The sequence below is a fragment of the Convolutriloba macropyga genome, chromosome 4 (genome assembly GCF_964194025.1).
Source record: "Convolutriloba macropyga chromosome 4, txConMacr16.3, whole genome shotgun sequence".
In the NCBI taxonomy this organism is placed as follows: Eukaryota; Metazoa; Xenacoelomorpha; order Acoela; family Convolutidae; genus Convolutriloba; species Convolutriloba macropyga.
In genome coordinates, this window is record NC_134471.1 from 13544021 (window position 1) to 13560750 (window position 16730).

The window sequence follows — 16730 nt, forward strand, 5'->3', positions numbered from 1 at the left end:
ACGGAGCAGCTAAATTCCATGGCGCATCTCTTAATAAGTCATTACTCACTGGACCTGACTTACTGCAAAACCTAATCTGTGTACTCCTACGGTTCAGACAACATCAATTTGCCGTATCCGCCGAGGGAATGTTCCTCCAAGTTGGAGTGTTACCATGTGATCAACCATCATTGCGCTTTTTATCGCGGGAGGACCCCACATCAAATGTTGTGGTACACCAGTATACGCGCCACATCTTTGGGGCAAAAGATTCGCCCACCTGCGCCAACTACGCACTTCAGCGCACGGCACGCGATAATGCTAAGGAGTACCCAGAAGCTGCGAAAGCCGTCCTTGAGAACTTCTACATGGACGATTACTTGGACTCAGTGGAATCCCCCGAGAGGGCCCTCAATAGGTCGAAGGAATTGGTACATCTTCTCCATCTAGGTGGGTTCAACCTTACTAAGTTTGTAAGCACCGTTCACGGTTGGTGCTCGGTTAACCTTGAAAGACATTTGGCGTGTCAATGGACAAAGTTGGGATGACGAGTTACCCAAAGACACAGTTGACAGATTCCTTGCCTGGTGTGTTGAACTGCCGCGGTTAGCTGAGATCACTATACCAAAAGTTACTTTTCAGGACCATTCCAACACCTTGAACTCCACATGTTTGGTGATAGCTCGCAAGACGTATTTAGTGCAGTAGGTTTTCTTAGGGCTCAAGTAACTTGCAACTCCGGGGAGATTAAAACAGAGCTGGCGTTTGTCTTGGGCAAGGCCCGTGTTGCACCTATGAAGGTAATGACAGTTCCTAAGTTGGAATTACAAGCCGCTCTCCTCGCTGCCCTTAAAAAGGGAAATCTGTCGAGCATTAACGGTTACTGTGGATAAAGTCTTTATGTGGACAGATAGTACCATCGTCTTGCAGTGGATTAACTCAACAAACAAACACCCCATCTTCATTGCAAATCGTGTTAGTGAAATCCTGGAGAACACCAGCGTTGACCAATGGAACCACGTTGCCACTTGTGATAATCCGACAGATGCTGGCACGCGTGGCATGTCCGCTGAAGTTTTGCAATCAAGTAGCTGGGTGAGGGGTCCTGACTTCTTGAGAACTAAGCAATTCCCTTTTGTGCCAAATACTGACGTCGCTGATAACATCAAGCTCGGCGTTGTAATCAAGGAACAAGATGATGACTCCATCTCATCTTTAGCCGCATCTGTAACCAATTCCCCAAAGGAACAAAGCATTAATCTGAGCCCGTTTGATAAGTTCAGTTCTTATCAAAAATTACTTCGTGTCACCGCATATGTGCTCCGTCTTTTACCATTTCATGAAAGTTACCGTACCGTAGACGGCAGCATAGCCGACCCTGTTGAGCTTGACGAAGCCGAGCGTCATCTCCAGTACTTGGTTCAAGGAGAGTCCTTTAATACTGAAAGAAAGGATCTTCTTGACAACAAATCCGTTAAGAAGAGCAGCCGCATTGCTCAGTTTACTCCGTTTATTGGACCTCATGATCTCATCCGTTCCTCTGGTCGACTCCAACGGCTAGTGGAAATTGACTTTGACACTAAGCATCCTATCGTTCTGGATGCGCGTCATACTTTTGTTAAACTGTTTCTGCGGCATACTCATTTGAAGAAACATCATCAGGGCATCGATTACTTAAGGTCAAAGGTACAAGAACGTTATGCCATCCTAAAACTACGTTCCACACTGCGTTCCATCAAATCAAACTGCGTCTTGTGTAGAAAGTTCCGTGCAGCAACCATTCAGCCTATCATGGCAGACCTCCCAAAGGAGAGACTCGCATACCAATCTCCTCCCTTTAACAACACCGGGATTGATTACTTCGGCCCATTCTACGTCACAGTTCGTCGGACTACCGAGAAGAGGTGGGGATTTCTCTTCACTTGTCTCACTACTCGTGCTGTCCATGTTGAAGTTGTACCGTCCATGGACACCAGTTCCTGTGTAATGGGAGTTGAGCGGTTCGTCTCCCGTCGGGGTACTCCTGCTATGATTTGGTCGGATAATGGTACGAACTTCATTGGAGCGGAGAAAGAGCTCCGTGAATGTGTGGAAAAATGGAATACGCTTAATATCGCTGCCGAACTTGCACAGAAGGGCATTAAGTGGAGGTTCAATCCACCCAGTGCGCCACACCAAGGTGGTATCTGGGAGAGGTTAGTTCGTAGTTTTAAAAGAGTACTGTACACTATCCTCGGTACGCGTCGCCTCACAGATGTGTTGAACACTACTTTTTGTCTGGTCGAATACGCACTAAACTCACGTCCCTTAACGCCTGTAACCGCCGACCCGTCCGACCTAGGCCCAATAACACCTAATCATTTTCTACTCGGTAACCAAGCAACCCGAATTCCGTCCATCGTTGGCGTCGACGAGTTTGATTATCGTAAGCGGTACGCCCGTGCACAGTCATACGCCAATGCAATTTGGGCACGTTGGCTCAAGGAGTATGTACCTGCACTGAACCGTAGATCTAAGTGGCAGACGCCTGCCGAGCAGCACCTCAAGGTCGATGATTTAGTTTGGATCGTTGAAGAAAGCAACCCTAGGGGTTACTATCCAACTGCTCGGATTGAAGAACTTCGGTACGGCTCCGACAGCGTCGCCCGCTCCGCCGTCTTGCGCACGTCATCCGGATCGCTTGTCCGCCCACTCGTTAAACTTGTACCGAACCTCCCAACATTTTCTTCCGGGCCGGAGGATGTTACTGAGTAAATAAAAAGAGCAGCGAGGATTGAAATGCACTATTTAAATAAAGCGAGAATCTATCCAGCGAGAAAGTATTACGTCATAATCTCTTAACCATGTAAGCCTTACGAAAAGATTAAATGCACACAAAATACGTTCTATTTGGCATAGAAAGCTCGGAAAAAGTTCGTTAAACATAATTTTTGTTGAGCCTACTAATATACTGAATCGATTGCGCTCTTTTTAGGCTTAATATTTTTATGTTTCGAAAACGTATCGGTGACCAATCTGAGCCGAAAATCGGCTCAGACAAAATACCTGCTATCAAATACAGCTAGATTTGCCGGGCCATTTAGATGTGCTTTTGCCTTGATGTATCGTAGAAAGAAGTTGTCTTTATCGTGGTTAGCTTATAGAATAAACGTTATCGAAAGAGTGTTATCACCTTTAAATAATAATAAAAAATGATGATCTTATCCACTGATTTTAGCTTTTACACAGTAAAAAACTTATAAGGTGAATTTTTATGGTGTAAGTTTTGAACAAAAATAACTTAATTGTTTAAAAACTGATAAGGTCTCTTACAAATTCTTAGTCAGGCGGCACATGTTTTACAGCTGATAATAAAGACAGGCGGCTGCAAACCATCTGGTTTTCTCAAAAATGTTGACGTAGATAGAATATCCCCGAATGAGATAGGATCTAATATGAAAGAACCACTTCCTGAACGAAAAAATCTTGATTTTGCACCAATCTGGTAAAACTCACGCGAGAAAAAGCTTAATTGCAAGGTTCTCGCAAAATCTCGGATCAGGAGTTAAATCAAGAATTATAATTCTCCACTGAATTATCTTTCTCCACATTCTATCCTGTTTTCAAACCAACCTCTATTTTCTTTCGGTTATGCTTTAGTCAAATATGCTGAGCGTAACTATCACAAAAATTCAGTATAACAAGAATAACGCATACAGAATTATGATAATATGCCCACAAATTTTGCTTCTTTTGACGTCTTTGCAAGACCAGAAAGTCTTTTCAAGTTGCTTAGTTTTGAAATTGAACCATGATTACTTGAGCCGAACATGTTAAAATTTTGATCATAATCTGTTTAGCAATCACCTACAATATCAGAATGATTTATATATCATAAATGTGCTTCATGTGATTACCAGATCGAGGCACTTCAGAAAAGGCGAGTGTGTCAATTATGATGAAGATGGTAAACCAAGAGATCCGAAAGAAAGAGAAGAATTGATTGCAAAAGACAAGCAGGAGAGGAGTCAAAAAGAACCAGGTCGGAAGAAGTCTTGCGGGAAAAGAAGAAAAGGCAAAGAAATTTCCCCAGCCAAAGCGAAAGATAAGCAGCAAAAGGGGCAGAAAGGTTACACTTTTCTTGAAAAGGTTTCTTTTTAACTTCTTAAAACACGTTTCTTTTAAAACCTGCACTTTGGCAAAAGACGGACCACAAATTTATGAATTGGATTTTTTGAGCGCTTGAATTCTTGACTTTTTCAATACGAGGTAACAATTAGTATCCGCATCACGTTCTGTAGAAAATTAAATGTCGGTTTCGGAAAGACACACTTATATTTAGATAGTAAACAAACCACCAAGAAAAAATACCTCCACGAAGCAAACCCCTGTAAATTAAACCCCACATAAAAGGGACTGCAGGAAACAAACAACCACGGAAAAAAGCCTCAGCCTACCCCGTGCACCGAATCCCGGAATTCCTTCCGGGAAACCCGGGAATCTTAGCGCATCTTATCTTTTCCCGGTAATCTTAGCGGGAAACCCGGGAGTCTTAACGTTTCCCGGTAATCTTGACGGGAAAAACGGGAGTCTTAACGTTTCCCGGTAATCTTGACGGGAAAACCGGGAGTCTTAACGTTTCCCGGTAGTCTTGACGGGAAAACCGGGAGTCTTAATGTTTCCCGGTAATCTTGGCAGGATCGCGGGATCCTAACTTTTCTCGACTATCCTTGCAGGAAATCTGTATATAAGGATTTTTACTGTGAAACTTAACCCAAGATGAATTATCTCCTTTTGGTGAAAAAGAGGGGAACGTCGGGAATCTCGAAATTTTTACTTTGGGGGTAGAAAAATTGATTTAAAAATAAAAATTTTTGATTTTCGTTCTTATTTTGTCTCCTTTCAACAATTTCTCTTGCAATCAACAGACTATTTTCTTTTGAAATATCTCAAACAATAGATAAAAGTTGGTAAACTTATAAGCTCAAGGGTCTGGGTTGGGAGGTTGATTTTTTTGCTCCATCATATAGAAAATTTAATCTAAATACAAAAATTTTTGAATTTTTTATAAATTTTGTCTCATTTCAACACTTTCTCTTGCTCCCAAATTGTTCTTCGAAAAATGGCAAATATCAATTGAAAGTAGCCAAAAACAGGAGCTGAAAAACCTATGTTGGTTCTCGATTTTTTGCTCCATCATAAAGAAAATTTCATTCAAAAATAAAAATTTTCGATATTTGCTCTAACTTTGTCTCGTTTCAACACCTCCTCTTGCAACCAACTCATTTTTTTCATCTCAAACATTATTTAAAACTAGGTAAAAGCATAAGCTCATAAGCCTAGTTTGGTGGGTCGATTTTTTTGCTCCATCACATAGAAAATTTGATTTAAATACAAAAATTTTCGGATTTTTTTTATAACTTTTGTCTCCTTTCAACACTTTCGCTTGCACCCAACTAATTTTTCTGGAAAATCTTAAACAGTAATTGAAATTAGGCAAAAGCAGGAGCTGAAAAATTTATGTTGGTGCTCTAATTTTTGCTCCATCATAGAGAAAATTTGATTCAAAATTAAAAACTTTCGATATTTGCTCCACTTATGCCTCGTTTCAACACCTTCTCTTGCAATCAACTGATTATTTTCTTTTGAAATATCTCAAACAGTAGATAAAAGTTGGTAAAATTATAAGCTCAAGGGGTTGGGTTGGGAGGTTGATTTTTTTGCTCCATTATATAGAAAATTTAATCTAAATACAGAAATTTTTGAATTTTTTTTATAAATTTTGTCTCATTTCAACACTTTCTCTTGCTCCCAAATGGTTCTTCGAAAAATGGCAAATATCAATTGAAAGTAGGCAAAAGCAGGAGCTGAAAAACCTAATTTGGTACTCGCTTTTTGCTCCATCATTTAGAAAATTTCATTCAAAAATAAAAATTTTCGATATTTGCTCTAATTTTGTCTCGTTTCAAACACCTCCTCTTGCAACCAACTGATTTTTTTCTTTGAAATATCTCAAACAAAATTTAAAAGTAGGTAAAAGCATAAGCTCATAAGCCTAATTTGGGGGGTCGATTTTTTTTGCTCCACCACATAGAAAATTTGATTTAAATACAAAATATTTCGGATTTTTTTTTTAACTTTTGTCTCCTTTCAACACTTTCGCTTGCACCCAACTAATTTTTCTGGAAAATCTTAATTAATATCATTAATTGAAAGTAGGCAAAAGCAGGAGGTGAAAAATCTATGTTGGTGCTCGATTCTTCGCTCCATCATATAGAAAATTTGATTCAAAAATAAAAATTTTTGATATTTGCTCTACTTATGCCTCGTTTCAACTCCTTCTCTTGCAGCCAACCGATTATCTTCTTCAAAATATCTCAAACATTAGTTGAAAATACGTGAAAAAATAGGTTCAAAAGTGTAGGTTGTGGGGCCGATCTTCTGTTCCATCATAAAGAAAATTTGATTTAAATACAAAAATTTTTGAAGTTTTTTTAACTTTTGTCTCCTTTCAACATTTTCTCCTGCGCCCAACTGATTTTCTTTTGAAAAATTACAAACCTTGATTAACAGAAGGTCAAAACAGGAGCTCAGGGATCTAAGTTTGAGGGGGGTTGATCGATTTTTTTGCTCCATCAAATAGAAAATTTGATTCATTAAAAAAAACTTGGTTCATTTTTTTTCGATAATTTGTGGCTAATATAGCGACGTTGAGTTTTTTATTGTTTACTTGTTGGATTTTCGGATGTCCAGTGACATATTACTGTACTGCATTTGCTTACATTGGCACCTTCCATCTCGTTTTTGAAGCAATTGTCAGTTATTTTCCAGAATTAAGCACGTTCTAAAATTGCAAAAATTGTTGTATGGTTCACAATTTTTTTGATTTCTCCGTTAATACTGTACCAAATTGAGTCAATTAAAGCCCGCTGTGTTACTACTTAGTACCACTTTGTTGCCAAACACAGTTGCTGTACAGAAACGGCCCAGCTATAAAGTTATTCAAGAGCAAATTTCAAAAATGTTCCCTCAGAACAATTTTTACGTTAATAGATTCAATTTTTTTTGTTGGGAGCTTTTTGAAGTTGCAAATAGTGCTATTTATCCATTTTGCAAGTCTATGAAGCTACTACAACCAACAGTTTTTAGCTTTTTGACGATTTACCATTTTTGGTCTTTTCAGTAATTTTCAGTGAAATCGGTTTTTGACTCAAAACACACAAAACACCCTGGCCCCTTATGGCGAGGTGGGAATTTTTTCCCACCTCGTGGTAAGGGTATTGGGTGTCAACTAAACTACCAGAGGACTTAACAGACGTCCAGAAACACGTGCGTGACGCTTCCGAACGTGGTTTTTCAGGTTTTCTCGTTAATTGGGGCTCCGGGGAAAACAAAAAAACCGGCTTACTGTACAGGTTTTTGTTAATAACTCCTAAAGTACTGTACCAATTTCAACAAATGTAGGCTCATTTTGTTGGTAAGGAACTCCTCTTGCTTAGTTTAGACGCTTGTTAGTTGGGCTGCCTGGTGAAAAAAATTATTCAAGTGCAAAATCGGAAAAATTGTTGATTTTGGGACCTCTTGGGTCACCCTAATTTCGGTACCACAAAACAGTTGATTTAGTGTACTTATAGTGGTTCGTTAGATTCCCCAGAATGTCCTGATTATTATGCACTAAATTTTGTATAGCGTTTTCCGTGGTCATGATGCTCAATTTTGACTCTGCAGTGGTTGTACTCTGCTTTTTTGGTTATTTGGTACCGGACCTTATCTTTGAAATATCTCGTCGTAGAAGGATCCGATTTCTGATCTGTTTGCATCATCTGTCAGGATATTAAATGAGCTTTCTCACAGTATATATAACGTATAGCGTTTTCTGTAATTTCGTTCAGTTTTTGGCCAGTAACGGTACCCCCATTTTGACCCCCTGAAGCAGGATACCTGACAAGCGGAGGTCGGATAGACCACTTCAAAATCAGTTTTTACTGTAAATTTTAGGTTGTTTAGACGCAGTATTATCTCCTGGTTGTAATGGTGTAGTTTAATAACGTTGTTTGGCATGTTTTAGAGGTTAATTTTGACAATAACAGTGGTGTCACTATAACACGTGTGTCACTTGGTACCGGACCTTGTTTTTGTAATAGCTCCTCGTAGAGTGAACCAATTTGGCTCAAATTTTGAGGATAAGCGCAGTTTGAGTCGTACTTTAATTCTGCCAAAGCGCGTTTAGTTTTGATCGGCCGTTTTCGAGATATTGTCCAGGACACTCACCTCCAGTTTGACATTTTGGTGTCCTGGTGCACCCATGTTTCTACTTGTGAATCGATGAAAATAGTGAATTGAGTTTTCAGGGGTGGTTTGTTGAACACCCAGTGGGGTGGGCTTCCTCGTCATATATAGTTTATGCTCCATTTTCAGTCGTATTATTTCAGAATCATGTCTGATGCTCCCGAAATATGTCATTTGAAGCGTATCCCCAAGAAGTGTACCAGTTCTGGCAGTTGCGGCAATGAGAACAGTTCTACACCCAAGCCATGCAGTTCGGCTAATGAGGTTTATGATTTGTGATGTTTTAGATAGGTACTGCATGTATAATAGTGCTTTCATGGTCTTGGGTAATAAGCGCAGGGGGGCATAAAATGCCAACCTAGATTTCCCCAAAATCAGGTCAGGCTTTTCGTAGTGCATGCAATGTTTATGTGTCTTAGGCTTTATTGGTCTCAGCGTGTCTATAGAGACGGCCGATTTGGGTGTCAATTCGGTATTGTCTCTCTTTTTTGATCATTCCATGTACCGTTCATTTCATTTTGATCATTTCATGTAGTAGTAGTAGTATTATTATTATTATTATTATTATTATTATTATTATTATTATTATTATTATTATTATGACTTCGTGCATATGCCACTGGGATGTTATTCCCGCTGTTAGGTTCTAGGATATGCACGACAGTTTTCACAGATACAAATGAATGTCCATGTGCAAGGATTCTGCTCATTCCAGTTCCTTTCGAAATAGCTCCACATGTATTCAATGAGTTTCCTCTTCAGTTGCTGCTCACCTCTCCACTTGTTAGTTATTTTTGTGACTGGGCCGGGCCGTCTTTACACTGTCTGGAATAACCAGAGTTTTGGTATAATAACCAGAGTTTTGGTATAATTGGCTCCAGTAGAGAAAACATGAAATTTTGAAAAAAAAAACTTTTCTCGAAAAAGTCGTCTATTTTTCAAGATATTGGAAATAATACATATATTGTTTTTGTCGCGCTTTTTTATAGTTTCCTCAGTTGTACTGACTATATGAACTGTGACTTGTACCAAAATTCCGTCGAAATCGTAAAATTGCAACAATTGTTGTCATTTTCAAGGAATTTCAGTTTTTTGATAATTAGGTACATATTTTTACTTTTTCTCTAGCTCCCAATGTAAAAATTTTTGGTTTCTTAGGCTTTATTTGTGTTACCCACACTCACAGTGCCTATGAAGACGGCCGAATCGTATGTAATCTCGGTTTTGTCTCTTTATTGATTATTTCGTAGTTAGGAGAACTAGGTGTCTTTTTTCTTCTAAAATAGGGCTTCTTTTTTCGCCAATTTCTCTCTAAACTTGACTCTTTTGCGTTCTTTGGGTTTAGAACCTGTTAGTTGTCACAAATATACGTCTCTATAGGCAAAAAGAACTAGAGTTTCTGTTTAATTGGCTCCAGTATAGAGAAACTTGAAATTATGAGAAAAAAAAACTCTTCTCGAAAAAGTCTTCTATTTTTCAAGATATTGGAAATAATAGATATTTTGTTTTTTGTTGACTTTTTTCTAGTTTTCTCTGTTGTACCGACTATATGAACTGTGAATTGTATCAAAATTCCGTCGGAATCGGAAAATTGCAACAATTGTTGTCATTTTCAAGGAATTTCAGTTTTTTGATAATTAGGTACATATTTTTACTTTTTCTCTAGCTCCCAATGAAAAAATTTTTGGTTTCTTAGGCTTTATTTGTGTTACCCACACTCACAGTGCCTATGAAGACGGCCGAATCGTATGTAATCTCGGTTTTGTCTCTTTATTGATTATTTCGTAGTTAGGAGAACTAGGTGTCTTTTTTCTTCTAAAATAGGGCTTCTTTTTTCGCCAATTTCTCTCTAAACTTGACTCTTTTGCGTTCTTTGGGTTTAGAACCTGTTAGTTGTCACAAATATACGTCTCTATAGGCAAAAAGAACTAGAGTTTCTGTTTAATTGGCTCCAGTATAGAGAAACTTGAAATTATGAGAAAAAAAACTCTTCTCGAAAAAGTCTTCTATTTTTCAAGATATTGGAAATAATAGATATTTTGTTTTTTGTTGACTTTTTTCTAGTTTTCTCTGTTGTACCGACTATATGAACTGTGAATTGTATCAAAATTCCGTCGGAATCGGAAAATTGCAAAAATTGTTGTAATTTTCAAAGGATTTCAGTTTTTTGATAGATAGGTGCATATTTTTACTATTTCTCTAGCTCCCAATGAAAAATATTTTAATTTCTTAGGCTTTATTGGTGTTACCCACACTCACAGTGCCTATGAAGACGGCCGAATTGTATGTTTTTTCGGTTTTGTCTTTTTATTGATTATTTCGTAGTTAGGAGAACTAGGTGTCTTTTTTCTTCTAAAATAGAGCTTCTTTTTTCGTCAATTTCTCTTTAAACTTGACTCTTTTGCGTTCTTTGGGTTTCGAACCTGTTAGTTGCCACAAATATACGTCTCTATAGGCAAAAAGAACTAGAGTTTCTGTTTAATTGGCTCCAGTATAGAGAAACTTGAAATTATGAGAAAAAAAACTCTTCTCGAAAAAGTCTTCTATTTTTCAAGATATTGGAAATAATAGATATTTTGGTTTTTGTTGACTTTTTTCTAGTTTTCTCTGTTGTACCGACTATATGAACTGTGAATTGTATCAAAATTCAGTTGGAATCGGAAAATTGCAAAAATTGTTGTAATTTTCAAAGGATTTCAGTTTTTTGATAGATAGGTGCATATTTTTACTATTTCTCTAGCTCCCAATGAAAAATATTATAGTTTCCTAGGCTTTATTGGTGACTCTCACTCTCACAGTGTCTGTGGAGACGGCCGATTCGTATGTAATTTCGGTTTTGTCTTTTTATTGATTATTTCCTAGTTAGGAGAACTAGGTGTATTTTTTCTTCTAAATTAGATCTTCTTTTTTCGGCAATATCTCTCGAAACTCGACTATTTTGTCTTCTTTGGGTTTAGAACCTGTTAGTTCGCACTAATATACGTCTTTATACGCTAAAAGAACTAGAGTTTCTGTTTAAGTTCATCCAGTATTGAGAAACTTGAAATTATGAGAAAAAAAACTCTTCTCGAAAAAGTCTTCTATTTTTCAAGATATTGGAAATAATAGATATTTTGGTTTTTGTTGACTTTTTTCCAGTTTTCTCAGTTGTACCAACCATATGAACTGTGAATTGAACCAAAATTCCGTCGGAATCGGAAAATTGCAAAAATTGTTGTAATTTTCAAAGGATTTCAGTTTTTTGATAGATAGGTGCATATTTTTACTATTTCTCTAGCTCCCAATGAAAAATATTATAGTTTCCTAGGCTTTATTGGTGACTCTCACTCTCACAGTGTCTGTGGAGACGGCCGATTCGTATTTAATTTCGGTTTTGTCTCTTTATTGATTATTTCGTAGTTAGGAGAACTAGGTGTCTTTTTTCTTCTAAATTAGATCTTCTTTTTTCGGCAATATCTCTCGAAACTCGACTATTTTGTCTTCTTTGGGTTTAGAACCTGTTAGTTCGCACTAATATACGTCTTTATACGCTAAAAGAACTAGAGTTTCTGTTTAAGTTCATCCAGTATTGAGAAACTTGAAATTATGAGAAAAAAAACTCTTCTCGAAAAAGTCTTCTATTTTTCAAAATATTGGAAATAATAGATATTTTGGTTTTTGTTGACTTTTTTCTAGTTTTCTCAGTTGTACCAACCATATGAACTGTGAATTGAACCAAAATTCCGTCGGAATGGGAAAATTGCAAAAATTGTTGTAATTTTCAAAGGATTTCAGTTTTTTGATAGATAGGTGCATATTTTTACTATTTCTCTAGCTCCCAATGAAAAATATTATGGTTTCCTAGTCACCAAGTGCAAATGAGAGTTTATGTCCAATCTCCCGTGAACAAGTTTGCCCACGATAAATTGATACATGGAATTATGAGGGTGTGAAATATTGATTACAGATTGTATAATTTGTTCGAAGTAAGCCGGACAAAGCTCAAACCAGTCTTCTCTGGGTTCAAGTGTTAAAACTTAATCAGTGGCGTGATGGCCGAGAGGTAAGTTGTGTGATTAACACGCCAAAGATCGTAAGTTCGACCTCACGCCTCCGTTGAGCTGTCTGTGTGAGGATGAGCTCTTACTTCAGGTTGACCATAACTTCAGGTTGACGATAGCCTGACCAATGTTGGCTTCAATGATAGTACCACGTGAAAGTTTCAGACGCAAAAAAAGTGGCCATAGTCACAAACAAGAGCATTCATGCTCACTAAATGAACAGTCTGAGATGTGGGGAATAATAGAAAAAGGACAGCTGAGAACAGGCTACTGTTAATGCAGACTCAAAGCCTAATGCTGCTCGGCTGCGATTACGCAGAAACAAATTTATATTATTAATAGCCGCGAAGCGATAGCGGCTATTATTGGGGACATCGTGGTTTTTTTCTACAATTCAAAGAATTTGAATTGTATTGGGGCGCTGTCTTTTTTTATAGCTGCGAAGCTGTAAGCTGAGCGTAGCTATATTGCGGTGCTCTTGGTTCTTTTGTTTTTTGCGCGGCGTCGTTTTTATTTCAATTTAGATCTGTATCTGTTTCTATATCTATTATATTGCACGCAGGTCTATTCTTTCGCAGCTATTCCGGCAATATGCCGGCTATGTTTTCGTAGTTAGGAGAACTAGGTGTAATTTTTCTTCTAAAATAGAGCTTCCTTTTTCGGCAATTTCTCTCTAAACTCGACTCTTTTGTGTTCTTTGGGTTTAGAACCTGTTAGTTGTCACAAATATACGTCTCTATAGGCAAAAAGAACTAGAGTTTCTGATTGATTGGCTCCAGTATAGAGAAACTTGAAATTATGAGAACAAAAACTCTTCTCGAAAAAGTCTTCTATTTCACAAGATATTGGAAATAATAGATATTTTGTTTTTTGTTGACTTTTTTGTACTTTTCTCAATTGTACCAACTATATGAGCCGTGATTTGTACCAAAATTCCATCGGAATTGTAAAATTGCAACAATTGTTGTCATTTTCAAAAGATTTCAGTTTTTTGATAATTATGTACATATTTTTACTTCTTCTTTAGCTCCCAATGGAAAAAATTTTGGTTTCTTAGGCTTTATTGATGTCACCCACACCCACTGTGCCTATGAAGACTGCGGATTTGGGTAAAATTTCGGGATTGTCCCTTTTTTGATTATTTCGTTGTTAGGAGAACTAGGTGTAATTTTTCTTCTAAAATAGAGCTTCCTTTTTCAACAATTTCTCTCTAAACTTGACTCTTTTGTGTTCTTTGGGTTTAGAACCTGTTAGTGGTCACAAATATACGTCTCTATAGGCAAAAAGAACTAGAGTTTCTGTTTAATTGGCTCCAGTATAGAGAAACTTAAAATTTTGAGAACAAAAACTCTTCTCGAAAAAGTCTTCTATTTCTCAAGATAATGAAATAATAGATATTTTGTCTTTTATTGTCTTTTTTGTACTTTTGTCACTTGTACCAACTATATGAGCCGTGATTTGTACCAAAATTCCGTCGGAATTGTAAAATTGCAACAATTGTTGTCATTTTCAAAAGATTTCAGTTTTTTGATAATTATGTACATATTTTTACTTCTTCTTTAGCTCCCAATGGAAAAAATTTTGGTTTCTTAGGCTTTATTGATGTTACCCACACTCACTGTGCCTATGAAGACTGCGTATTTGGGTATAATTTCGGGATTGTCCCTTTTTTGATTATTTCGTTGTCAGGAGAACTAGGTGTATTTTTTCTTCTAAAATAGAGCTTATTTTTTCGCCAATTTCTCTTTAATTTCGACTCTTTTGTGTTCTTTGGGTTTAGAACCTGTTAGTTCTCACTAATATACGTCTTTTAATGCAAAAAGAACGAGAGTTTCTGATTTATTGGCTCCAGTATAGAGAGACTTGAAATTATGAGAAAAAAAAACTCTTCTCGATAAAGTCTTCTATTTTTCAAGATATTGGAAATAATAGATATTTTGTTTTTTGTTGACTTTTTTCTAGTTTTCTCAGTTGTACAGACCATATGAACTGTGAATTGTACCAAAATTCCGTTGGAATCGGAAAATTGCAAAAATTGTTGTAATTTTCAGAGGATTTCAGTTTTTTGATAGATAGGTGCATATTTTTACTATTTCTCTAGCTCCCAATGAAAAATATTTTAGTTTCTTAGGCTTTACTGGTGATTCTCATTCTCACAGTGTCCATGGAGACGGCCGATTCGTATGTAATTTGGGTTTTGTCTTTTTATAGATTATTTCGTAGTTAGGAGAACTGGGTGTAATTTTTCTTCTAAAATAGAGCTTCTTTTATCGGCAGTTTCTCTCTAAACTGGACTCTTTTGTCTTCTTTGGGTTTAGAATCTGTTAGTTCTCACGAATATACGTCCTTTAATGCAAAAAGAACGAGAGTTTCTGATTTATTGGCTCCAGTATAGAGAAACTTGAAATTATGAGAAAAAAAACTCTTCTCGAAAAAGTCTTCTATTTTTCAAGATAATGGAAATAATAGATATTTTGTTTTTTGTTGACTTTTTTCTAGTTTTCTCAGTTGTACAGACCATATGAACTGTGAATTGTACCAAAATTCCGTTGGAATCGGAAAATTGCAAAAATTGTTGTAATTTTCAGAGGATTTCAGTTTTTTGAAAGATAGGTGCATATTTTTACTATTTCTCTAGCTCGCAATCAAAAATATTTTAGTTTCTTAGGCTTTACTGGTGATTCTCACTCTCACAGTGTCCATGGAGACGGCCGATTCGTATGTAATTTCGGTTTTGTCTCTTTATTGATTATTTCCTAGTTAGGAGAACTAGGTGTATTTTTTCTTCTAAATTAGATCTTCTTTTTTCGGCAATATCTCTCGAAACTCGACTATTTTGTCTTGTTTGGGTTTAGAACCTGTTAGTTGTCACAAGTATACGTGTCTACAGGCAAAAAGAACCAGAGTTTCTGTTTAATTGGCTCCAGTATAGAGAAACTTGAAATTATGAGAAAAAAATTTCTTCTCGAAAAAGTCTTCTATTTTTCAAGATATTGGAAATAATGGATATTTTGGTTTTTGTTAACTTTTTTCTAGTTTTCTCAGTTGTACCAACCATATGAACTGTGAATTGAACCAAAATTCCGTCGGAATCGGAAAATTGCAAAAATTGTTGTCATTTTCAAAGGATTTCAGTTTTTTGATAGATAGGTGCATATTTTTACTATTTCTCTAGCTCCCAATCAAAAATATTTTAGTTTCTTAGGCTTTACTGGTGATTCTCAGTCTCACAGTGTCCATGGAGACGGCCGATTCGTATGTAATTTCGGTTTTGTCTCTTTATTGATTATTTCCTAGTTAGGAGAACTAGGTGTATTTTTTCTTCTAAATTAGATCTTCTTTTTTCGGCAATATCTCTCGAAACTCGACTATTTTGTCTTCTTTGGGTTTAGAACCTGTTAGTTGTCACAAGTATACGTGTCTACGGGCAAAAAGAACCAGAGTTTCTGTTTAATTGGCTCCAGTATAGAGAAACTTGAAATTATGAGAAAAAAAACTCTTCTCGAAAAAGTCTTCTATTTTTCAAGATATTGGAAATAATAGATATTTTGGTTTTTGTTGACTTTTTTCTAGTTCTCTCAGTTGTACCAACCATATGAACTGTGAATTGAACCAAAATTCCGTCGGAATCGGAAAATTGCAAAAATTGTTGTCATTTTCAAAGGATTTCAGTTTTTTGATAGATAGGTGCATATTTTTACTATTTCTCTAGCTCCCAATCAAAAATATTTTAGTTTCTTAGGCTTTACTGGTGATTCTCACTCTTACAGTGTCCGTGGAGACGGCCGATTCGTATGTAATTTCGGTTTTGTCTCTTTATTGATTATTTCCTAGTTAGGAGAACTAGGTGTATTTTTTCTTCTAAATTAGATCTTCTTTTTTCGGCAATATCTCTCGAAACTCGACTATTTTGTCTTCTTTGGGTTTAGAACCTGTTAGTTGTCACAAGTATACGTGTCTACAGGCAAAAAGAACTAGAGTTTCTGTTTAATTGGCTCCAGTATAGAGAAACTTGAAATTATGATAAAAAACTCTTCTCGAAAAAGTCTTCTATTTTTCAAGATATTGGAAATAATAGATATTTTGTTTTTTGTTGACTTTTTTCTAGTTTTCTCAGTTGTACCGACCATATAAACTGTGAATTGTACCAAAATTCCGTCGGAATCGGAAAATTGCAAAAATTGTTGTCATTTTCAAAGGATTTCAATTTTTTGATAGATAGGTGCATATTTTTACTATTTCTCTAGCTCCCAATCAAAAATATTTTAGTTTCTTAGGTTTTTTTGGTGATTCTCACTCTCACAGTGTCTATAGAGACGGCCGAATTGTATGTAATTTCGGTTTTGTCTTTTTATTGATTATTTCGTTGTTAGGAGAACTAGGTGTCTTTTTTCTTCTAAAATAGAGCTTCTTTTTTCGCCAATTTCTCTCTAAACTTGACTA

The 16730-nt window shown here is 36.5% G+C and overlaps 2 protein-coding genes across 2 annotated transcripts in view; one reads left to right on the top strand and one right to left on the bottom strand.

The window, feature by feature from the left end:
• Positions 1-16730, bottom strand: part of LOC142337467 (glycine dehydrogenase (decarboxylating), mitochondrial-like) — a 266460-nt gene that overhangs the window by 118315 nt on the left and 131415 nt on the right. The gene's annotated exons all lie outside the window — the stretch shown is intronic.
• LOC142337466 (uncharacterized) overlaps positions 1-16730 on the top strand; it is a 70004-nt gene that overhangs the window by 26546 nt on the left and 26728 nt on the right. The window contains exon 6 of the mRNA XM_075386706.1: positions 3879-4087. Coding sequence (XP_075242821.1) covers positions 3879-4087 — 209 coding nt within the window. The remainder of the gene's footprint in view (positions 1-3878; positions 4088-16730) is intronic.